Genomic DNA, 24,966 nt, shown 5'->3' with positions numbered 1-24,966 from the left:
GGATCCAACCACCTTCTAACGAACAAAATAAAAAACAATTACCACAGGTGTCTGAAGTCTGAACTAACCTGCACTTATAGTATATGAACATTGCCATGAGAAGCAATGCTAAGTTGTGATTGCTGCCATCCGGTTTTTTATGGGTGGCTTATGACAGCTACGAACTTTGGAATATACCACGGTTCTCAAACTAATTTTTTTCTACATCAGCATAGCTTAGCTTGTTCGAAGCTATTTATTCGGTTCATAATAATTTATAATTTTTAAACCATCTGACAGCTTAAAAAAACGAATGATGGAAGGCTCATAAATCTGTCAAACGATAGTTAGCAATTCCAAATTTTTAAAATTCATTGCTACAAACGAGATTGCGTAGCCTATTGAATCATGCATTAAGGACGGAGCAAGTACTGCAATGCTACAAAAAGAATTCACTAACATCACAAGACCTTCCAAGATACTGAACCACAAGAACAAATGAATTATCTTGCAATAAAATTACGTCCCTACATTCAATCTGTTTCGAAAGATACTGACCAAACGCCAGTACAGTTAACAATACAACATTCAGTCTGAATAAGTTCACTAGACTAATCTCTCGAGGTCATATTCATGTCACGGGAAGTCATTAAAGTGGGTCGCTCTATGTTTGCTAACTACTAATCAAAAGACAGCAGGTAAGATAACAAAAAAAAAAGGGATACTGAGGACTAAGGGAAATAGAACTGTCGTAAGATAAAATTGCTGCAAAATATAAACACATGCATCACATTGGATTCAACGAGCATTAAGCAACAAAAGTTGATTCAGCAGAAAGCCAATCCTTGCTAGAGTAAATGTCAGACGATGATACTTGAATACATTGATATGGTCTGCTTAAATAAGCTCCTAATAACATTGAAATATTGAAGCACAGTAGACCAACAACTTTAGTATCCAGTAGGTAGCAAGCAATTTAGAAAAGAGATGTTCCCTTGCCCTTCTTGTCTCCACCAATCTCGAAATGCTTGCACCTCTGCAGAGAACAATTATGCAAGTGAGCATCCAACACATCCAGCAAAATAATGATTCATTTTCAGCTCTGGAGTCTTGACAATGAAATAATACCTTGATGGGGTGCTGGGAGTAATGCTTGCAGCTTTGGCATTGCAGCTTCAGCACGATCTTCTTGGTGGTTTTTGCCTGAAAACAGGAACCATGTATCATAACATGAAAAATGCACAGCTGAAAGCCACATGCAATTAAAACTACGTGATGGTTATTGCCACATGCATTGTACAGACACATAGCACTGCTACATCAATCATGACACCATATGTTTCTAATGAACAGAGACACACAACACTGCATAATCATATATAAACTGTCACAGAACCTTCTTGTGGAAAACAGGCTTGGTCTGACCACCATATCCTGACTGCTTACGGTCATAACGGCGCTTTCCCTGGGCAGACAGGCTGTCCTTACCCTTCTTGTACTGAGTGACCTTGTGAAGGGTGTGCTTCCTGCACTCCTTGTTCTTGCAGTAGGTCTTCTTGGTCTTGGGAACGTTCACCTATGCATAACAAATTTGAAACAAAAGCACTCAGCTTAACAAATACTGAATGTGGAATGGACATCGCAAGCCTATAAACAACAGTCAAATGTGCATAATTTGAAGCAAATGTGTGTCCAAATTTTTCAACAGTGAAGACACATTCAGCAAACCAATGGTTAGAACCTCAATTGGGTCCTCAGGAAATATGCTTATGTTTGTCATCACAAGAATGTCAGGTCTCAAAGATTTCATGCCATCATCGGAGACCATCAGTCAAAGCCAGACAAGATTACCGAACAATTTTAGAACAACAAGAGAGAAAAAAAGGAACTCATCCCATGTCCTCACAGGAAGATGATGAAAATGTTTATACTACAGAAGTTTAAGTGCTAATTGAATGTCAACAATACACATATAATCTAGATATAATCCACTACAAAATTTTCAGCATGCAGAGGGTAAGCTCGGAAAATACGTCGATCTTCACGACAATAATCTGGTCTACACCAACGATTCAAAGCATTTAAGTCTTGAAGATAAAAATGACATAACTAGAACAATCACCGTGGACATCAACATGAACAAAAAAAAATGTCGCTAAAGAGAAACCATCTCATGTTAAAATCCGCTAGACCCCAAAACGCATAATCAAAGAAACTAGCTATTCCTCCGGCTCAAGATCCCCCCATCTACGGCAGATCAACATGAATAAAGAACGCATCCTACAAATCGAGAAAGACCATGAGAAAGACGGCGCGCGCGGAGCCGTGGACTGGCACGAGGACAAGCACGCGTGCGATCTTCCCGTCGTGCGGCGGAGGGGAGGAGGAGGAGGAGGAGGAGGAGGAGGGAGAAGCGTACCATTTTCGCGGCCGCGGGGAGGGGGCGGCTAGGGTTTCGGAGGCGAGCGGCGGCGGCGGGGGAGGAGAAGGAGAGAGAGGTCTGCGGCTTTATACGGGTGCGGTCTTGGAGGCTAGGGCTTTACTGGTGAGGGAGATAGAGCCCATGGGCCGTGGTGCCCCGGCTAAGCCCCGCAAGATATTCTAGGCTTGTGGCCGCACTTTCAGCCCATGGGCAGTAGTGCCCCGGATAAGCCCTGCGCGACATTGTGGCCGTTTGGTTGGTAAAAAATTTTACTCTTTGTGACAATAGTTTCTAGATTTTCAATGTATATGTGATTTGCACTATATATTTTTTTACGCAGATATGCATTATCCTTGTTCACAAAATCTTACTACTACCAGTTTATCGTAACTTGAAAATTCGTTTCTCGTTGATTCTTCTATAGCAGTATCTCCTATAAGTGCAGTCAAATCTTGAAACCTTAAAAATTTAATAGACGTAAAAATATTTAAAATATGAAAAGTTATATTGGTATTTTTTATGAGAAACTCTCTTTCATAAAGTTATATTCGTAATGTTTAGGGGGCAATCTTTTCAGCTTATGAACTTCGGGATATGCATACCACGGTTCTCAAACTAGAAATTTTCTACATCACCATTGCCTGGCTCGTTCTAAGCTATTTATTCGGTTTATAATAATTTAGGAGTGTAATATTTAATTCATTTCTATAAACAATTGTCAATAACCTATCCAAATCATGCATGAAGAATGGAACAAGTACTACAATGCTACGAAAACAGTTCACTAACATCACAAGACCAAACATTGCTACGAAAACAGTTTCACTAACGCCACAAGACCAAACATTAGTATCGACCTTCTAAGATAACAATCACAAGACCAAGGCCTATCTTACAATTCACCTCCATCCATGGTATTCCATACCTTCTATCTCGTGACGAAGATATTGAACAAAACATAGTATAGTTAACCATATACGAAATTCGGTCTGAAAAATGGAAGTTCATCAGACTAACCTCTCAGGGATTCATGTCACAGGAATTCGTTTAAGTGGGTCGCTCTAGGACTGCAAACACAGGTAAGATAACGAAAAACAGACACCGAGTACTTAGGGAGATAAAACTGCCATAAGACAAAATTGCAGTGCAACATAAACACATGCATCACATTGGATTCAATGAGCATTAAGCAACAAAACTTGATTCCGCAGAAAGCCAATCCTTGCTAGAGTACTTGAATACATGATATGGTCTGCTTAAATTAAGCTCCTAATAACATTGAAGTATGAAGCACAGTAGACCCACAACTTCAGTATCCAGTAGGTAGTTTAGAAAAGAGATGTTCCCTTGCCCTTCTTGTCTCCACCAATTTCAAAATGCTTGCACCTCTGCACAGAATAATTATGTAAGTGAGCATCCAACACATCTAAAAAGATACTGATTCATGAGAATTTTCAGCTTGAATCTTGACAATGCAAAAATACCTTGATGGGGTGCTGGGAGTAATGCTTGCAGCTTTGGCATTGCAGCTTCAGCACAATCTTCTTGGTGGTTTTTGCCTGAAAACAGGAACCATGTATCATAACATGAAAAATGCACAGCTGAAAGTCATACTTTAAAACTACGTGATGGTTATTACCACATGTTTGCATTGAACAGACACATCAATCATGACACCATATGTTTCTAATGAAGAGAGACAGTAACACACAACACTGCGCAATCACATATAAACTGTCACAATACCTTCTTGTGGAAAACAGGCTTGGTCTGACCACCATATCCTGACTGCTTACGGTCATAACGGCGCTTTCCCTGGGCAGACAGGCTGTCCTTACCCTTCTTGTACTGAGTGACCTTGTGAAGGGTGTGCTTCCTGCACTCCTTGTTCTTGCAGTAGGTCTTCTTGGTCTTGGGAACGTTCACCTATACAAAACAAATTTGAAACAAAAGCAGTCAGCTTAACAAATACTGAATGTGGAATGGACATCGCAGGCATATAAACAACAGTCGAATGTGCATAATTTGAAGCAAATGTGTGTCCAAATTTTTCAACAGTGAAGACACATTCAGCAAACCAATGGTTAAAACCTCAATTGGGTCCTCAGGAAATATGCTTATGTTTGTCATCACAAGAATGTCAGGTCTCAAAGATTTCATGCCATCATCGGAGCCCATCAGTCAAAGCCACAGACAAGATTACCGAACAATTTTAGCACAACAAGAGAAGAAAAAAAGGAATTCATCCCATGTCCTCAAAGGAAGATGAAAATGTTTACTACAGAAGTTAATAGCTACACATAATCCAGATATAACCCATTACACAAATTTTCTGCGCTTCAGAGCATGCAAAGGACCAGCTCGGAGAATCCGTCCATCTTAACAACAATAATCTGGTCTCTACCCACAAATCAAAAACAATCATACAAAGCATTGAAGATAAAGAAAACCATAACTAGTACAATCACCGTGGATATCATTATATCAACATGAAAAAAAGAAATCGCTAAAGAGAAACTATCTATCTCCGTGTTAAATCTCTAAATCCCGAAACCGCATCAACAAGAAGCTAGCTAATCCTCCGGCTCAAGATCCCCCACATCTACAGCAGATCAACATGAATAAAGAAAGCAATCCCCCTACAAATCGACCAGAGCAGGGTGCCGTGGACTGGCACGAGGACACACGAGCGCATGATCTTGCCGTCGTGCGGCGGAGAGAGGCGGACGGCGAGGAGGAAGAAGCGTACCATTTTGGCGGCCGGGGAAGGGAAGGGGGGAGCTAGGGTTTCGGAGGCGCTCCCTTGTCTGATCGACACGCTGCGGCGAGTGGCGGCGGGGAGGGGAAGGAGAAGGTCTGCGACTTTATACGGGTGAGCTCCTGGAGGCTAGGGCTTACTGGTGGGGGAGAGAGCGTGTGCTGCTTTGTGGACCAGAATGCGCATCCCATGGGCCATGGGCCGTGATGCTTTGCCTTATAGTTGGAATAAGTTCACCTGATGTCCCTCAACTTTACACCGAGTTTGTTTGTAATCCCTTATCCTCAATACCACAAATCTTCACCCTTAAATATACAAAACCGTTCAATTTATATCCCATGGCAGTATAGATGTCTTGGTTTCGCTGGCGTGACATCTTAGTCAGCAAAATAAAAATAAAATAATACGTGAGTCCCACATGTAAGTGAAATAGAAGGAAAATGTGAGACCCACCCATCGGCAACGCTGTCGTTGGGATGCCGCAGCCCGAGGACGCTGTGGAAAGACTCCGGTGAGGGCACGAAGACGGTGAAGGCGGGGTCTCCCGGTGAAACCCTAAGCGCATCGGCGTCATCCTCTCCCGGCCTACTCCGTCCTCCGCGCCATCGTCCCCTACAGCATCCGCCGTCGGTTCCATCTGCCGTCGTCCTCTACACCCCACCGACGCCACCTCGCTCTGCTCGACACAGCACAGCGACGCCCACACCACACCCTCTCTGAGGCGTCGCCCGTCGCCCGCTACCCCTTGCCTGCTCCGCACACCGCTGCTGCCTCCTACCGTCGCCTGCTCGCCCACCTGCCGGCCTCTCAGGCTAGGGGAAGAAGGGAAGAGGAGAAGAGAGAAGAAGAAAAAAAAAGAAAAAAGAAAAGAGGAGAAGACAGGACGCTGACATGTGGGTCCCACCGTATGCCACGTCAGCAAAACCGGGGAAAATGGATCAATATTGTCTTGGGATCTTTTTTTGCACGGTTTGTGATAGTTGTGGGGTAGAGATTTTTGCTATCGCGGATTAGGGACCTCAGACAAACTCAACATAAAGTTGAGGGCCGTGAGGTGAACTTATTCCCTTGTTGTTAAGGAAGTGACTTTATCCCTCAAATAAGTTCACAATAGGTCCCTTACTTTGTCGCTCCGTATGTTTTTGGATCTTTTTCGCACGGTTTATGATTAGTTAACTTATTCCCTTATAGTTAAGGAAGTCCAAGTGGACTTTATCCCTCAAAATAAGTTCACTTTAGGTCTCTTACTTTGTCGCTAAGTCTGTTTTTCATCCTTATCCGAAAACCATATACTCCTTCCGTATTTTAATGTATGATGACTTTTCGAATAATATTTGACCATTCGTCTTATTCAAATTTTTTGTGCAAACATAAAAATATTTATGTCATACTTAAAGAATATTTGATGATAAATCAAGCCACAATAAAATAAATGATAATTACATAATTTTTTTTTGAATAAGACGAATGGTCAAATGTTGATTAAAAAGTCAACGGCGTCATACATTAAAATATGGAGAGAGTACAACCCATCTATGCAAACGAGGTCCCTCGATAACAATGTCTCCGGTTTTGGCGGACATGGCGCCTTCTTCAAACTATGCAAACGAGCTCCCTCAGTAGCAATGTCTCTGGTTTTGGCTGACATGACGCCTTTGACTAGGGGTCTTTGTCCCACGTGCTATTGACATGACGCTTACGTGGCTATTTGATAAAAATAATAAGGGGGGTGTTTGGAAGGGACTAAAATTTTTTAGCACTTTCCAAATTGGATGTTTGGATACTAATTAGAAGTATTAAATATAGATTATTAACAAAACCTATCCATAATCTTGGAGTAATTCGCGAGACGAATCTATTGAGCCTAATTAATCCATAATTAGCCTATGTGATGCTACAGTAAACATTCTCTTATTATGAACTAATTAGGCTTAAAAAATTTGTCTCGCGAATTAGCTCTCATTTATTTAATTATTTTTGTAAGTAATCTATATTTACTCTCAATTAGTGTCTAAATACAGAGGCTAAAGTTTAATCCATGGATCCAACCACCTTCTAACGAACAAAATAAAAAACAATTACCACAGGTGTCTGAAGTCTGAACTAACCTGCACTTATAGTATATGAACATTGCCATGAGAAGCAATGCTAAGTTGTGATTGCTGCCATCCGGTTTTTTATGGGTGGCTTATGACAGCTACGAACTTTGGAATATACCACGGTTCTCAAACTAATTTTTTTCTACATCAGCATAGCTTAGCTTGTTCGAAGCTATTTATTCGGTTCATAATAATTTATAATTTTTAAACCATCTGACAGCTTAAAAAAACGAATGATGGAAGGCTCATAAATCTGTCAAACGATAGTTAGCAATTCCAAATTTTTAAAATTCATTGCTACAAACGAGATTGCGTAGCCTATTGAATCATGCATTAAGGACGGAGCAAGTACTGCAATGCTACAAAAAGAATTCACTAACATCACAAGACCTTCCAAGATACTGAACCACAAGAACAAATGAATTATCTTGCAATAAAATTACGTCCCTACATTCAATCTGTTTCGAAAGATACTGACCAAACGCCAGTACAGTTAACAATACAACATTCAGTCTGAATAAGTTCACTAGACTAATCTCTCGAGGTCATATTCATGTCACGGGAAGTCATTAAAGTGGGTCGCTCTATGTTTGCTAACTACTAATCAAAAGACAGCAGGTAAGATAACAAAAAAAAAAGGGATACTGAGGACTAAGGGAAATAGAACTGTCGTAAGATAAAATTGCTGCAAAATATAAACACATGCATCACATTGGATTCAACGAGCATTAAGCAACAAAAGTTGATTCAGCAGAAAGCCAATCCTTGCTAGAGTAAATGTCAGACGATGATACTTGAATACATTGATATGGTCTGCTTAAATAAGCTCCTAATAACATTGAAATATTGAAGCACAGTAGACCAACAACTTTAGTATCCAGTAGGTAGCAAGCAATTTAGAAAAGAGATGTTCCCTTGCCCTTCTTGTCTCCACCAATCTCGAAATGCTTGCACCTCTGCAGAGAACAATTATGCAAGTGAGCATCCAACACATCCAGCAAAATAATGATTCATTTTCAGCTCTGGAGTCTTGACAATGAAATAATACCTTGATGGGGTGCTGGGAGTAATGCTTGCAGCTTTGGCATTGCAGCTTCAGCACGATCTTCTTGGTGGTTTTTGCCTGAAAACAGGAACCATGTATCATAACATGAAAAATGCACAGCTGAAAGCCACATGCAATTAAAACTACGTGATGGTTATTGCCACATGCATTGTACAGACACATAGCACTGCTACATCAATCATGACACCATATGTTTCTAATGAACAGAGACACACAACACTGCATAATCATATATAAACTGTCACAGAACCTTCTTGTGGAAAACAGGCTTGGTCTGACCACCATATCCTGACTGCTTACGGTCATAACGGCGCTTTCCCTGGGCAGACAGGCTGTCCTTACCCTTCTTGTACTGAGTGACCTTGTGAAGGGTGTGCTTCCTGCACTCCTTGTTCTTGCAGTAGGTCTTCTTGGTCTTGGGAACGTTCACCTATGCATAACAAATTTGAAACAAAAGCACTCAGCTTAACAAATACTGAATGTGGAATGGACATCGCAAGCCTATAAACAACAGTCAAATGTGCATAATTTGAAGCAAATGTGTGTCCAAATTTTTCAACAGTGAAGACACATTCAGCAAACCAATGGTTAGAACCTCAATTGGGTCCTCAGGAAATATGCTTATGTTTGTCATCACAAGAATGTCAGGTCTCAAAGATTTCATGCCATCATCGGAGACCATCAGTCAAAGCCAGACAAGATTACCGAACAATTTTAGAACAACAAGAGAGAAAAAAAGGAACTCATCCCATGTCCTCACAGGAAGATGATGAAAATGTTTATACTACAGAAGTTTAAGTGCTAATTGAATGTCAACAATACACATATAATCTAGATATAATCCACTACAAAATTTTCAGCATGCAGAGGGTAAGCTCGGAAAATACGTCGATCTTCACGACAATAATCTGGTCTACACCAACGATTCAAAGCATTTAAGTCTTGAAGATAAAAATGACATAACTAGAACAATCACCGTGGACATCAACATGAACAAAAAAAAATGTCGCTAAAGAGAAACCATCTCATGTTAAAATCCGCTAGACCCCAAAACGCATAATCAAAGAAACTAGCTATTCCTCCGGCTCAAGATCCCCCCATCTACGGCAGATCAACATGAATAAAGAACGCATCCTACAAATCGAGAAAGACCATGAGAAAGACGGCGCGCGCGGAGCCGTGGACTGGCACGAGGACAAGCACGCGTGCGATCTTCCTGTCGTGCGGCGGAGGGGAGGAGGAGGAGGAGGAGGAGGAGGAGGGAGAAGCGTACCATTTTCGCGGCCGCGGGGAGGGGGCGGCTAGGGTTTCGGAGGCGAGCGGCGGCGGCGGGGGAGGAGAAGGAGAGAGAGGTCTGCGGCTTTATACGGGTGCGGTCTTGGAGGCTAGGGCTTTACTGGTGAGGGAGATAGAGCCCATGGGCCGTGGTGCCCCGGCTAAGCCCCGCAAGATATTCTGGGCTTGTGGCCGCACTTTCAGCCCATGGGCAGTAGTGCCCCGGATAAGCCCTGCGCGACATTGTGGCCGTTTGGTTGGTAAAAAATTTTACTCTTTGTGACAATAGTTTCTAGATTTTCAATGTATATGTGATTTGCACTATATATTTTTTTACGCAGATATGCATTATCCTTGTTCACAAAATCTTACTACTACCAGTTTATCGTAACTTGAAAATTCGTTTCTCGTTGATTCTTCTATAGCAGTATCTCCTATAAGTGCAGTCAAATCTTGAAACCTTAAAAATTTAATAGACGTAAAAATATTTAAAATATGAAAAGTTATATTGGTATTTTTTATGAGAAACTCTCTTTCATAAAGTTATATTCGTAATGTTTAGGGGGCAATCTTTTCAGCTTATGAACTTCGGGATATGCATACCACGGTTCTCAAACTAGAAATTTTCTACATCACCATTGCCTGGCTCGTTCTAAGCTATTTATTCGGTTTATAATAATTTAGGAGTGTAATATTTAATTCATTTCTATAAACAATTGTCAATAACCTATCCAAATCATGCATGAAGAATGGAACAAGTACTACAATGCTACGAAAACAGTTCACTAACATCACAAGACCAAACATTGCTACGAAAACAGTTTCACTAACGCCACAAGACCAAACATTAGTATCGACCTTCTAAGATAACAATCACAAGACCAAGGCCTATCTTACAATTCACCTCCATCCATGGTATTCCATACCTTCTATCTCGTGACGAAGATATTGAACAAAACATAGTATAGTTAACCATATACGAAATTCGGTCTGAAAAATGGAAGTTCATCAGACTAACCTCTCAGGGATTCATGTCACAGGAATTCGTTTAAGTGGGTCGCTCTAGGACTGCAAACACAGGTAAGATAACGAAAAACAGACACCGAGTACTTAGGGAGATAAAACTGCCATAAGACAAAATTGCAGTGCAACATAAACACATGCATCACATTGGATTCAATGAGCATTAAGCAACAAAACTTGATTCCGCAGAAAGCCAATCCTTGCTAGAGTACTTGAATACATGATATGGTCTGCTTAAATTAAGCTCCTAATAACATTGAAGTATGAAGCACAGTAGACCCACAACTTCAGTATCCAGTAGGTAGTTTAGAAAAGAGATGTTCCCTTGCCCTTCTTGTCTCCACCAATTTCAAAATGCTTGCACCTCTGCACAGAATAATTATGTAAGTGAGCATCCAACACATCTAAAAAGATACTGATTCATGAGAATTTTCAGCTTGAATCTTGACAATGCAAAAATACCTTGATGGGGTGCTGGGAGTAATGCTTGCAGCTTTGGCATTGCAGCTTCAGCACAATCTTCTTGGTGGTTTTTGCCTGAAAACAGGAACCATGTATCATAACATGAAAAATGCACAGCTGAAAGTCATACTTTAAAACTACGTGATGGTTATTACCACATGTTTGCATTGAACAGACACATCAATCATGACACCATATGTTTCTAATGAAGAGAGACAGTAACACACAACACTGCGCAATCACATATAAACTGTCACAATACCTTCTTGTGGAAAACAGGCTTGGTCTGACCACCATATCCTGACTGCTTACGGTCATAACGGCGCTTTCCCTGGGCAGACAGGCTGTCCTTACCCTTCTTGTACTGAGTGACCTTGTGAAGGGTGTGCTTCCTGCACTCCTTGTTCTTGCAGTAGGTCTTCTTGGTCTTGGGAACGTTCACCTATACAAAACAAATTTGAAACAAAAGCAGTCAGCTTAACAAATACTGAATGTGGAATGGACATTGCAGGCATATAAACAACAGTCGAATGTGCATAATTTGAAGCAAATGTGTGTCCAAATTTTTCAACAGTGAAGACACATTCAGCAAACCAATGGTTAAAACCTCAATTGGGTCCTCAGGAAATATGCTTATGTTTGTCATCACAAGAATGTCAGGTCTCAAAGATTTCATGCCATCATCGGAGCCCATCAGTCAAAGCCACAGACAAGATTACCGAACAATTTTAGCACAACAAGAGAAGAAAAAAAGGAATTCATCCCATGTCCTCAAAGGAAGATGAAAATGTTTACTACAGAAGTTAATAGCTACACATAATCCAGATATAACCCATTACACAAATTTTCTGCGCTTCAGAGCATGCAAAGGACCAGCTCGGAGAATCCGTCCATCTTAACAACAATAATCTGGTCTCTACCCACAAATCAAAAACAATCATACAAAGCATTGAAGATAAAGAAAACCATAACTAGTACAATCACCGTGGATATCATTATATCAACATGAAAAAAAGAAATCGCTAAAGAGAAACTATCTATCTCCGTGTTAAATCTCTAAATCCCGAAACCGCATCAACAAGAAGCTAGCTAATCCTCCGGCTCAAGATCCCCCACATCTACAGCAGATCAACATGAATAAAGAAAGCAATCCCCCTACAAATCGACCAGAGCAGGGTGCCGTGGACTGGCACGAGGACACACGAGCGCATGATCTTGCCGTCGTGCGGCGGAGAGAGGCGGACGGCGAGGAGGAAGAAGCGTACCATTTTGGCGGCCGGGGAAGGGAAGGGGGGAGCTAGGGTTTCGGAGGCGCTCCCTTGTCTGATCGACACGCTGCGGCGAGTGGCGGCGGGGAGGGGAAGGAGAAGGTCTGCGACTTTATACGGGTGAGCTCCTGGAGGCTAGGGCTTACTGGTGGGGGAGAGAGCGTGTGCTGCTTTGTGGACCAGAATGCGCATCCCATGGGCCATGGGCCGTGATGCTTTGCCTTATAGTTGGAATAAGTTCACCTGATGTCCCTCAACTTTACACCGAGTTTGTTTGTAATCCCTTATCCTCAATACCACAAATCTTCACCCTTAAATATACAAAACCGTTCAATTTATATCCCATGGCAGTATAGATGTCTTGGTTTCGCTGGCGTGACATCTTAGTCAGCAAAATAAAAATAAAATAATACGTGAGTCCCACATGTAAGTGAAATAGAAGGAAAATGTGAGACCCACCCATCGGCAACGCTGTCGTTGGGATGCCGCAGCCCGAGGACGCTGTGGAAAGACTCCGGTGAGGGCACGAAGACGGTGAAGGCGGGGTCTCCCGGTGAAACCCTAAGCGCATCGGCGTCATCCTCTCCCGGCCTACTCCGTCCTCCGCGCCATCGTCCCCTACAGCATCCGCCGTCGGTTCCATCTGCCGTCGTCCTCTACACCCCACCGACGCCACCTCGCTCTGCTCGACACAGCACAGCGACGCCCACACCACACCCTCTCTGAGGCGTCGCCCGTCGCCCGCTACCCCTTGCCTGCTCCGCACACCGCTGCTGCCTCCTACCGTCGCCTGCTCGCCCACCTGCCGGCCTCTCAGGCTAGGGGAAGAAGGGAAGAGGAGAAGAGAGAAGAAGAAAAAAAAAGAAAAAAGAAAAGAGGAGAAGACAGGACGCTGACATGTGGGTCCCACCGTATGCCACGTCAGCAAAACCGGGGAAAATGGATCAATATTGTCTTGGGATCTTTTTTTGCACGGTTTGTGATAGTTGTGGGGTAGAGATTTTTGCTATCGCGGATTAGGGACCTCAGACAAACTCAACATAAAGTTGAGGGCCGTGAGGTGAACTTATTCCCTTGTTGTTAAGGAAGTGACTTTATCCCTCAAATAAGTTCACAATAGGTCCCTTACTTTGTCGCTCCGTATGTTTTTGGATCTTTTTCGCACGGTTTATGATTAGTTAACTTATTCCCTTATAGTTAAGGAAGTCCAAGTGGACTTTATCCCTCAAAATAAGTTCACTTTAGGTCTCTTACTTTGTCGCTAAGTCTGTTTTTCATCCTTATCCGAAAACCATATACTCCTTCCGTATTTTAATGTATGATGACTTTTCGAATAATATTTGACCATTCGTCTTATTCAAATTTTTTGTGCAAACATAAAAATATTTATGTCATACTTAAAGAATATTTGATGATAAATCAAGCCACAATAAAATAAATGATAATTACATAATTTTTTTTTGAATAAGACGAATGGTCAAATGTTGATTAAAAAGTCAACGGCGTCATACATTAAAATATGGAGAGAGTACAACCCATCTATGCAAACGAGGTCCCTCGATAACAATGTCTCCGGTTTTGGCGGACATGGCGCCTTCTTCAAACTATGCAAACGAGCTCCCTCAGTAGCAATGTCTCTGGTTTTGGCTGACATGACGCCTTTGACTAGGGGTCTTTGTCCCACGTGCTATTGACATGACGCTTACGTGGCTATTTGATAAAAATAATAAGGGGGGTGTTTGGAAGGGACTAAAATTTTTTAGCACTTTCCAAATTGGATGTTTGGATACTAATTAGAAGTATTAAATATAGATTATTAACAAAACCTATCCATAATCTTGGAGTAATTCGCGAGACGAATCTATTGAGCCTAATTAATCCATAATTAGCCTATGTGATGCTACAGTAAACATTCTCTTATTATGAACTAATTAGGCTTAAAAAATTTGTCTCGCGAATTAGCTCTCATTTATTTAATTATTTTTGTAAGTAATCTATATTTACTCTCAATTAGTGTCTAAATACAGAGGCTAAAGTTTAATCCATGGATCCAACCACCTTCTAACGAACAAAATAAAAAACAATTACCACAGGTGTCTGAAGTCTGAACTAACCTGCACTTATAGTATATGAACATTGCCATGAGAAGCAATGCTAAGTTGTGATTGCTGCCATCCGGTTTTTTATGGGTGGCTTATGACAGCTACGAACTTTGGAATATACCACGGTTCTCAAACTAATTTTTTTCTACATCAGCATAGCTTAGCTTGTTCGAAGCTATTTATTCGGTTCATAATAATTTATAATTTTTAAACCATCTGACAGCTTAAAAAAACGAATGATGGAAGGCTCATAAATCTGTCAAACGATAGTTAGCAATTCCAAATTTTTAAAATTCATTGCTACAAACGAGATTGCGTAGCCTATTGAATCATGCATTAAGGACGGAGCAAGTACTGCAATGCTACAAAAAGAATTCACTAACATCACAAGACCTTCCAAGATACTGAACCACAAGAACAAATGAATTATCTTGCAATAAAATTACGTCCCTACATTCAATCTGTTTCGAAAGATACTGACCAAACGCCAGTACAGTTAACAATACAACATTCAGTCTGAATAAGTTCACTAGACTAATCTCTCGAGGTCATATTCATGTCACGGGAAGTCATTAAAGTGGGTCGCTCTATGTTTGCTAACTACTAATCAAAAGACAGCAGGTAAGATAACAAAAAAAAAGGGATACTGAGGACTAAGGGAAATAGAACTGTCGTAAGATAAAATTGCTGCAAAATATAAACACATGCATCACATTGGATTCAACGAGCATTAAGCAACAAAAGTTGATTCAGCAGAAAGCCAATCCTTGCTAGAGTAAATGTCAGACGATGATACTTGAATACATTGATATGGTCTGCTTAAATAAGCTCCTAATAACATTGAAATATTGAAGCACAGTAGACCAACAACTTTAGTATCCAGTAGGTAGCAAGCAATTTAGAAAAGAGATGTTCCCTTGCCCTTCTTGTCTCCACCAATCTCGAAATGCTTGCACCTCTGCAGAGAACAATTATGCAAGTGAGCATCCAACACATCCAGCAAAATAATGATTCATTTTCAGCTCTGGAGTCTTGACAATGAAATAATACCTTGATGGGGTGCTGGGAGTAATGCTTGCAGCTTTGGCATTGCAGCTTCAGCACGATCTTCTTGGTGGTTTTTGCCTGAAAACAGGAACCATGTATCATAACATGAAAAATGCACAGCTGAAAGCCACATGCAATTAAAACTACGTGATGGTTATTGCCACATGCATTGTACAGACACATAGCACTGCTACATCAATCATGACACCATATGTTTCTAATGAACAGAGACACACAACACTGCATAATCATATATAAACTGTCACAGAACCTTCTTGTGGAAAACAGGCTTGGTCTGACCACCATATCCTGACTGCTTACGGTCATAACGGCGCTTTCCCTGGGCAGACAGGCTGTCCTTACCCTTCTTGTACTGAGTGACCTTGTGAAGGGTGTGCTTCCTGCACTCCTTGTTCTTGCAGTAGGTCTTCTTGGTCTTGGGAACGTTCACCTATGCATAACAAATTTGAAACAAAAGCACTCAGCTTAACAAATACTGAATGTGGAATGGACATCGCAAGCCTATAAACAACAGTCAAATGTGCATAATTTGAAGCAAATGTGTGTCCAAATTTTTCAACAGTGAAGACACATTCAGCAAACCAATGGTTAGAACCTCAATTGGGTCCTCAGGAAATATGCTTATGTTTGTCATCACAAGAATGTCAGGTCTCAAAGATTTCATGCCATCATCGGAGACCATCAGTCAAAGCCAGACAAGATTACCGAACAATTTTAGAACAACAAGAGAGAAAAAAAGGAACTCATCCCATGTCCTCACAGGAAGATGATGAAAATGTTTATACTACAGAAGTTTAAGTGCTAATTGAATGTCAACAATACACATATAATCTAGATATAATCCACTACAAAATTTTCAGCATGCAGAGGGTAAGCTCGGAAAATACGTCGATCTTCACGACAATAATCTGGTCTACACCAACGATTCAAAGCATTTAAGTCTTGAAGATAAAAATGACATAACTAGAACAATCACCGTGGACATCAACATGAACAAAAAAAAATGTCGCTAAAGAGAAACCATCTCATGTTAAAATCCGCTAGACCCCAAAACGCATAATCAAAGAAACTAGCTATTCCTCCGGCTCAAGATCCCCCCATCTACGGCAGATCAACATGAATAAAGAACGCATCCTACAAATCGAGAAAGACCATGAGAAAGACGGCGCGCGCGGAGCCGTGGACTGGCACGAGGACAAGCACGCGTGCGATCTTCCCGTCGTGCGGCGGAGGGGAGGAGGAGGAGGAGGAGGAGGAGGAGGGAGAAGCGTACCATTTTCGCGGCCGCGGGGAGGGGGCGGCTAGGGTTTCGGAGGCGAGCGGCGGCGGCGGGGGAGGAGAAGGAGAGAGAGGTCTGCGGCTTTATACGGGTGCGGTCTTGGAGGCTAGGGCTTTACTGGTGAGGGAGATAGAGCCCATGGGCCGTGGTGCCCCGGCTAAGCCCCGCAAGATATTCTGGGCTTGTGGCCGCACTTTCAGCCCATGGGCAGTAGTGCCCCGGATAAGCCCTGCGCGACATTGTGGCCGTTTGGTTGGTAAAAAATTTTACTCTTTGTGACAATAGTTTCTAGATTTTCAATGTATATGTGATTTGCACTATATATTTTTTTACGCAGATATGCATTATCCTTGTTCACAAAATCTTACTACTACCAGTTTATCGTAACTTGAAAATTCGTTTCTCGTTGATTCTTCTATAGTAGTATCTCCTATAAGTGCAGTCAAATCTTGAAACCTTAAAAATTTAATAGACGTAAAAATATTTAAAATATGAAAAGTTATATTGGTATTTTTATGAGAAACTCTCTTTCATAAAGTTATATTCGTAATGCTTTTTTAAATATATAGTTTAGACTTTAGAGACTAGTGGCCCTGTTGCGGTCGCGGCGACGGATCTGGCCTCTCTCGTCGTCGCGGCGGCAGTTCCGGCCTCCGCCGTCGTCGCAGTGGCCGAATCCGGCCCCGAGCTCATGGCGGCTAGCGGCGGAGAGGAGGAGGCCACGCCCCACCGCCGCGGAGAGGCGGTAGAGGCGACGGCAGCCGGCGGCGGTGGAGAAGGGAGGAAGAAGGTGAAACTGAGAGAGAAGGAAGAGAGGCGGCGGAGGGGCCGCGCGGTGGGGGAAGGGGGAAGGGAGAAGGGAGCGGTGGGGGGTGGGGGACAGTAGATTTATATATTCGCCCAAAACATTTTTTGCAGCGGTCCTCCTTACCTACTGCAAGTGAAAATGAGATTTTTCGTTGGCGGACACTTAAGAGGCCCGCCTCGAAAAATAGAGTAGTTTTTTAGGCGTTTCTCTTAGCGTGGTTACCAGCAAAAATTGGTTTTTCATGGTGGTCCGTAGCCCCTCACCTATTGTTATATTTTTGTTGGCGGTTTTTGTATATGGCCGCTAGCGTAAATTATAGGGTAACATCATGAAAAATCGTTTTTTATAGTGTAAAATTGTTATGATGATAAAATGTGTATTGCGGACTATGCTGATGATGTCACTCATCTGAAAACAGAGATAGTAACAAGGAGTGAACACGTTACATATGCCCACTTAACCCTTACGAAAATGTATTCGAGAATTACTAATCTAAATGCTCGCAGTTATACATGCCACTACGTACATACGTCGTCGGAGATTAATCGTGTGATGGCCAGAAGAATGAGCTGCCATGCACTCGACTGAATTCTGATGGAACAGGAACACCATACAGTATTGGTACCGGCGACAGCGACAGCGACAGCGACAGCGACAGCAATTGGTTTCTGCTTCTCGCGTTGACAATTTCACTATGCTAACCACCACTTTGTCCACTAAAACGCGCTCATGACCAATGTCAAATCAAACCCGTGGATGAACGTGCACGGCCCGAGTACTCCACCAAGCAAGATTCAGCTGCCGAGTGAAAGAAGAAAAGGCTATTTGCAATTGCTCAAATTAAATCACCTTGGGAACAGATGCAAACCTACAGCTAACACAGCTCGTTACGGTCCTAACCGTATGTTTTTTATACCTCGAGAAATACCAAGTTTGATATAAAAGAAATGGTACCTTCTAATACCAAGAACAGTAAAATTACTCCCAAGTCCCAAATACTACATCCTCCTAAAATAAGTATGATTTTATATTCAAATTTTGTTTTAAAATAAGTACAATCCCATACTACTTATCACATCAGTTCATCTTATCCTCAATTGGAAGAGTACGAAGCCGGCACGACCCCCGCGTCGCCCTCTCGCGCGAGCGGCACAGGGGGTGAACCCTAGCCCCCGCCGCCCCCTCCCTTCCTCTCCCCCCCTCGCCGCCGCCAGAGCGCGCCACCGGAGTTCCGCGCGGCCAGCTGTGAGGGCGGCGGCGAGGCCATTCCTCGGCGACGCGACGGCTCAGCGCGAGGATGATGACGTGACGCGTGATGGGTGGGGGCTGACATCGGCGCGGCGCGAAGCTTCGGATCTGGCGCCCCCGTGGCTGGATCCGGCACCCTGCTTCTGGACCTGGCCGGAGGAGAGCGACAATGCCGTGCGCGGTGGCGTGATGGGGCGTGGTGGAGGCGGTGCGCAGCGTGTGTCCCGGCGACGGTGTGCTGTTCCCGGCGAAGGAGCGGTCGTGCTCCTTGGCCGCGGAAGGCAGTCGCCAGTGGTGCTGTCTGGCGACGTGTCGTCCGTGGGGGCGGTGACGGGCCTCGGCTTGGCTCCTTGTAGTCCCCCCCGGCCTGCGATGAAGGCTAGGCCCGGCGCCCCCGACTGGTGGCGTGCAAATCCGCGCTCCTAGCGGCCGGATCTGGTCGAATCCGTGGCACCGGTGGCAGGCTCTGGCCTCGGACCCCCCCTCCCCCGCGGGACCGGTGACCTTGCCCAACACCTTCTTCCATCCCCATCCCTCCTCCTCCTTCCTCTTTGAGGCGCCCTTGAGCTAGCCAACGAGCTCCTTGCCATAACATGCTTGGCTCTGATCCGTCAATTAGGATTCGCTAGTGCCTCTCCCTCTCTCTAGATCTCCTTTTGGCATGCTCCTTGATGGATGGATTAGGTCAGGTCTTTTATGTTAGTGCCTACGGTTTTCTTTGGCTTGAATAGCTACTATTCTTGCAGCCTTCCCTGTTGACGCGGTTGATGTTCTTCCAGCTGTAGGATTCCCCCCTCTACCACTTATCTTTTGTCCAGCTCCCTCTTCGTCTCCACCCTTTTCCTTGTATTGTCCTCAACCACATTGTTCGGCGGCCGTCCCTCCTTTGAGGCTTCCTTCCCTAAAAGGGCGTTGGAGGGCGTGGAACTAGCTAGCAATTTGTTATAGTCGGATTGAAGAAGACTCGATGCGGGCGGTCTCTATGGCCGTAACCTTCAGTGGCCCTCCCTTCTCTGAGGCTTCCTTCCCCCAAATGGTGTCGGCGGGCACTGATCCAAGCAGCAACAAGATTAAGTTGGATTTTGACGGCTTAATGCGGGTGGTTTATGACTTCCTCAGTCTTTTGGTTGCCATTAATCCATAGCTGACATGCTTGTGGCAAAAAGGCCCTCCGGCGTGGACTCTGGCGTTTCCAAGTTTGCATAAGGATATGGTTGTTGATGAGCTAGGGTGTTAGCTTTAGGTTGCTCTGGTTTTCGGTTGGGTTTCTTGCAAGTGCAAACTTCAATTGCTGTTATTTTGGGAAGGTGGCCTCTCTTTTGTATTCTCCTCTCTACTCCCCGTGTATTTTTTTGCTATTATCCTCCAGGGTTCCTGCACTTGCGTAGGTAAAGCCTGCCCTGTGTAATTTCGTTTGACGCAATATATTCAGGTGGGGAATCTCTCCCTCCCGGTGAATTAGTCAAAAAAAAAAATCTTATCCTCAATTACCCTCGCACTTTCCATCATCTCTCGTTTAATATAGAACATTTAGGTAATTTTCTCTTCTTATTTTTCTCTCACGTCTAAAAATGCTCTTATATTAGGATAGAAGTAGTACAAGTATCCTGGAGGCCTGGACATATACTTAGTTTGAAACGAGGGACTATGTAGATTTTAGTTCATTTAGACTTTAGATGAACTGATCGAATTATTGGTTTCCCCGCAAAAAAAAATTAAACTGATCGAATGGTTCGATGAGTACCCATATCTAAAACTGGTGTTAAAAAAACGGTGAGGATTATATTACGTGGATCGGTTAAACTCCTACTCTACTATACACTGTGACGAGGGTTACAGACAACATCTCATGGTTTTCCTCTTCTTCCCCTGCCTGCACAAGGGAAGGGATAACACCTCGACAACGACGAACTCAACTTGATCCTTTTTCTTTTTCTTTTTTTTTCACCTATATGTACATGCAAGAGCTCAGCTCTGCTCAGCCATGGCCATGGCCGGCCTCCATTATCGGGAGAGAAAGGTCAGGAGGAAGACGACGAAGGGGAGGGAAGGAAGGGCTCGTGTACGTTTTCTTTTTTGCCTAGCATTTTGTCAGTATAAGGGTGTAGGGTCTTCAGAAGTCTATGATGGGCTCGCCGACGGTGAGGTTGCGCTCCACCGTCCACGGCAGGTTGAAGAGCTTGGCCGTGATGAACTTGAAGATCTTGTTCACGTTGATGTTGTGCGTCGAGCTGGAGAAGAAGAGGGTTGCCTTCATCGCTCTCGCGTATGCCCTGGCCTGAAATTTCAGAAAACAAAAATTCCTCCATCAGAAACAAGAATACAACAGAAACAAATCTTCTAACTTACTGTCCTCCGACTTCAAGTGACTGACATATGGAGCCCATAACTCGTGGACCCACATGTCAGAGAGCATTACATCAGAGGAGTTTCTTTCGAATACAACATGTTTTTTTAACAACAGAAAACCAAATGCGAAGCATGTGGTTTTGTGTTCTCGAATTCTTTGTCAGAATTAAACCCGGTCAAACAGTAGTTTCTAGGATTAGTTACAAAAACTTTTCAGTGAACTGATATTCACTGTGGCTGAAAAGAAACGCAACTACATTTTCAAGCATGAGGGCTCCCAATAGCACGAGGAGTTATTTTCGGTTAGTTGTGATGTAGCTTTTCCATGCTTTTAGCATGTCGAGTGATTAGTGACCATCGATCTACATTCTGTATGTTGTAAGGCCCACAGGGATCGATGATCGTCGTATGGTTTGGACAAAGATGCAAACAAATGGGCACAAACAAAACAGAAATTATATCCATTGCCTAATAAATTTTCTATCGTTTGACTTGATCATCCCGGCTGTTGTTAGTGGGTGACTGGCGAGCCTCCTTCCCCGGAGACGAAGACGAAGACAAGACGTGTTTGGGCCTACTTAACGAATGCTCCCCCTGATCAACCAAGGTCCACTGTATTCAATGTTGCAATAGTAATAGGCATTCATATATGGTGCTATCAGGTCAGCATGGTCTGCACAAACATAATTGGTAGCATGCTGTACTCGATTCAGGTTTGATTTGGGCTCTCTTGTCGTTTTCACATAGGTATTCTTAATTAATTGCAGATGCGATCAAGCTAAAAAAATTTCGTGTTCATGGCCTAAAATCTTTGATGAGAAAAAATTGATTCAGTAGCAGTCTTCTGAAATCTGAACCTCAAAATGGGAGTTTTCAGGGGATGGTTGGCTTTCGAATATTTCTGATTTGCTATTAGCACTTGGTAGCCATGAAAAGGCTAATTCAAGATTAAAGTTCTGACCTATCTGGTTAATTTGCAGCGTTTGAGATAAAAGAAACATGTGTAGCCCAAACCCATATCGTCAGAACCAAGAAAAGGTCTCATCTTTCTATGCTAACAAACATTGGAGATGCTTAAGGCTGCATATCCAAGAACCAAAGAAAGGCAAGGGGGAACAATATTTTGATTGCAAGAAACTATTAATAAACGTACCTCGTTAACGATGGTCCATTGCATCTCAAGAGGAAGCTGAGCGAAGTCATCAAACTTCGTCCCAATTAGGATTGGAATAGCCGTCTGTCAGAAAACAAAAGAGAGATAAAAACTGTTCAGCTACAATACCAAGAACCAAGGACACTATTCACTGTTCAGCTAGAGCACCGATAAAAACATATGAACAAGTATCAGCATTACTAAATTGTTCAGAAACAGTGATCTGCAGGCATGCTCTGACATATGTTGGATTGTGGGAACCCATCCGCTAGTTACTGTTTTAGCAGCAACTTGTAATACTGTAACAATTTTTCAGTGCACAGTCTACCTATGGTTCAGCTATAATCCTAAAGAACACATCCAGAAAAAATGAAAACCACACGATTATAGAAGAACAATGTACCAACCTTATTCCATTTCCTTGCCCTCTCATACCAATCTATAACACTGCATCAAGCAAAAGATAATATAATCAACAATAAGTACTACAGATATTGAAAGTTCTAATTACTCAAAATCTGATCCAAGATTATGATGCTGTGAGACTGATCGGAACACTAACTTATTAAGCGTGCACCGGCTCGTGAGATCGAACATGTACAAGATCGCCACGGCATCCTTACACGCGATCGGGACATGGTCGAGGAACTGGCTGTCTCCTGCATTTCATCCCAAAACAAAAACTCATCAAACAAAGCAAGTTTAGGCACCCAAAAAAAAAAATCTGATTCTTCAACCAATGCAAGTAAAGGGGGAAAAATAATCCTGCATTTGTAGTTCATGCTTGTGCAAATTACCTGCCACATCCCAAATGCTGAAGGCAATTCGAGCTCCACGAACTGCCAAGGTCTTGTCCATCAGATTCAGGCCCGTCATCTGCAAGCCGTTCTGCTCCTCGTCGTCCCCAACATACTTAACCTGCAGAATCAATTACCCAATAGATTAATTTATTTTTTACTATCTGGATTGACTATTCTGAATTCAAGAAGAAATGATTGCTTCTTGGTTGAAAGAGGAGGAGGAGATGGGAGAAGTTACCATGAAGCTGGTCTTGCCGATCTGGCAATCGCCGAGCAGGCTGACCTTGAGGCTGACGACGTCCTCGACGTCGGCCGCGTCGCGGTCGGCGGCGGCGGCGCGGTCGTCGTCGGCGTCCCTGGGGAGCGGGGAGAGGACGGTACCGGCGGCGACGCCCTGCGGCGGCGGGCCGAGCCTGCGGTAGCGGCCGCCGCCGCCGCCGGCGCAGGAGGAGCAGGCGAGGAGCTGGTCCCAGACGAGGCGGACGACCCTGCTGATGACGGCGAGGCGGAGCAGGCGGCCCCAGCGGAGGTCGAGCCGCAGCACGGCCGGCCTCCCCCTCCCCCTCCTCCTCCCGCCGCCGCCCCCACCCTGCGCGCAGAGCTGCGTCACCGCCTTGGTCACCTCCATGGCTGCCGCCGTGTTCGTCGCCGTGTTCGTCGCCGTCGTCGTCGTCGTCATGGCGTCTCGGCCATGCACGCCTGGGACAAAAGAACGCGCCACGGACGAACACCTCCACCACCACCGTGTTATTATCGGCCGCGGGGGGGAAGGCGCTAAACTAAGAATCACGCACGCGCGCACGCGCGTGTTCTTGGCTGTCTCGTCTCTCCCTCTCTCTCTCTCTCTCGCCTGGTTATAGCCGAGGAGGCGCCATGGATGGCATGCTTCGATGGACAGCGTCTTGCAATCCTCTTCCTCCTCCTCGTGCTCGCCTTGCCTACGTGGGGTTCTTGGGTTTTCTCGCCGCGCAGGCGGAGGCGGGTCGGTGTGGGTGTCGTTTACGGGTAGGAGGAGGGTGCGCGCGTGGGCGAGGTGGTGGTGGTGGACGCCATGTTTTTGTGTTGGTGATGGCTTGCGTCGCGTCTCGCGTCGCGCGCGGCGCCGTGCGCGCGAGAGAAATGGGAATGGGATGGGGGATGAGGGGGGTGGTTGACCCGTTTGGCGCCGCGGTCTTGCGGAGATGGACGTGACGGCTGCGATTTTTTGTCCACGTTTCGTCTCCTTGGGGATTTTTCTTTCTTTTTTTTTCTTAATATCTTTTTTTATTATTTTTGACCCCCGATTCTTACGTTCTTTCTTGTTTTAGCTGTTCCGGGTCGTCTTCCATGGAGGAGTCCAACACGACGGCTAAGGTCCATCTTTTTGCTGATTACTCCGTAATATTAGTACTACCCAGTTCGCTGTAAAATTTTCTTATAAACCCCGGTACAAACGCGGACACTTCTAACGCTCACCCACTCATTCGTACGAACGCATATATATATATACACCGTATCCTACGAGTATTCTCGAATTGGCAACAAGTAATTTGAGATATTGTTTCTGTATGAAAAATAAGACCATTCAACATCTTTTTTTATTGCCATTATACGAAGTTTGTATAAACAATAGTACAGTTCTATTTTGGTTTATACCTCCCTACTTTCATATCTCAAATGTTTGATGGTTGGCTTTTGAGGGTAGATAAAAAGATGAGCAAACTGATACTTGTTGGAGCTTCTGCTATATGTTGGGCTCTGTGGTAAATTAGAAATGATATGGTTTTTTGATAAATCATCATTTATCTATTATATTATTAAAACAGCT

General features: G+C 43.7%; 3 protein-coding genes and 5 non-coding genes across 13 annotated transcripts; all 8 read right to left on the bottom strand.

Moving 5' to 3' along the window:
- Positions 1-711: 711 nt before the first annotated feature.
- Positions 712-12,496, bottom strand: LOC127779027 (60S ribosomal protein L44). 6 transcript variants are annotated; one of them, XM_052305694.1, is made up of 4 exons: positions 5,151-5,297; positions 4,148-4,327; positions 3,886-3,960; positions 712-1,015 (listed from the first exon to the last, which is right to left on the bottom strand). In XM_052305694.1, the coding sequence occupies exons 1-4, from the start codon at positions 5,151-5,153 to the stop codon at positions 956-958; spliced, it is 318 nt and encodes a 105-aa protein (XP_052161654.1). In that variant the 5' UTR covers positions 5,154-5,297; the 3' UTR covers positions 712-955. The 6 variants fall into 6 exon arrangements, with proteins under 6 accessions (XP_052161654.1, XP_052161650.1, XP_052161651.1 ...); XM_052305690.1 differs by lacking the exons at positions 712-1,015; positions 4,148-4,327; positions 5,151-5,297 and adding exons at positions 3,547-3,789; positions 8,575-8,754; positions 12,350-12,495; XM_052305691.1 differs by lacking the exons at positions 712-1,015; positions 5,151-5,297 and adding exons at positions 3,547-3,789; positions 12,350-12,495.
- On the bottom strand, positions 1,730-1,801 carry LOC127781001 (small nucleolar RNA R66). The gene has a single exon (XR_008018891.1). It is a non-coding gene; the product is annotated as a small nucleolar RNA R66 (small nucleolar RNA).
- Positions 4,502-4,573, bottom strand: LOC127780999 (small nucleolar RNA R66). The gene has a single exon (XR_008018889.1). It is a non-coding gene; the product is annotated as a small nucleolar RNA R66 (small nucleolar RNA).
- On the bottom strand, positions 8,929-9,000 carry LOC127780998 (small nucleolar RNA R66). The gene has a single exon (XR_008018888.1). It is a non-coding gene; the product is annotated as a small nucleolar RNA R66 (small nucleolar RNA).
- LOC127780997 (small nucleolar RNA R66) lies at positions 11,701-11,772 on the bottom strand. The gene has a single exon (XR_008018887.1). It is a non-coding gene; the product is annotated as a small nucleolar RNA R66 (small nucleolar RNA).
- Positions 12,497-15,108: 2,612 nt separating the features above from the next.
- LOC127780262 (60S ribosomal protein L44-like) lies at positions 15,109-16,204 on the bottom strand. Its single transcript, XM_052307187.1, has 4 exons — positions 16,118-16,204; positions 15,773-15,952; positions 15,505-15,579; positions 15,109-15,412 (listed from the first exon to the last, which is right to left on the bottom strand). Exons 1-4 carry the CDS (start codon positions 16,202-16,204, stop codon positions 15,353-15,355), a joined length of 402 nt encoding a protein of 133 aa, XP_052163147.1. The 3' UTR covers positions 15,109-15,352.
- On the bottom strand, positions 16,127-16,198 carry LOC127780996 (small nucleolar RNA R66). Its single transcript, XR_008018886.1, has one exon. It is a non-coding gene; the product is annotated as a small nucleolar RNA R66 (small nucleolar RNA).
- A 4,415-nt stretch (positions 16,205-20,619) lies between the features above and the next one.
- Positions 20,620-24,300, bottom strand: LOC127780866 (septum-promoting GTP-binding protein 1-like). The gene is made up of 6 exons (XM_052307841.1): positions 23,398-24,300; positions 23,157-23,277; positions 22,922-23,018; positions 22,767-22,806; positions 22,360-22,443; positions 20,620-21,135 (listed from the first exon to the last, which is right to left on the bottom strand). The coding sequence occupies exons 1-6, from the start codon at positions 23,836-23,838 to the stop codon at positions 20,971-20,973; spliced, it is 948 nt and encodes a 315-aa protein (XP_052163801.1). The 5' UTR covers positions 23,839-24,300; the 3' UTR covers positions 20,620-20,970.
- Positions 24,301-24,966: the final 666 nt, after the last annotated feature.

The sequence above is a fragment of the Oryza glaberrima genome, chromosome 7, assembly GCF_000147395.1.
Source record: "Oryza glaberrima chromosome 7, OglaRS2, whole genome shotgun sequence".
Lineage (NCBI taxonomy): Eukaryota > Viridiplantae > Streptophyta > Magnoliopsida > Poales > Poaceae > Oryza > Oryza glaberrima.
This window is presented reverse-complemented; position numbering and strand designations above follow the sequence as displayed.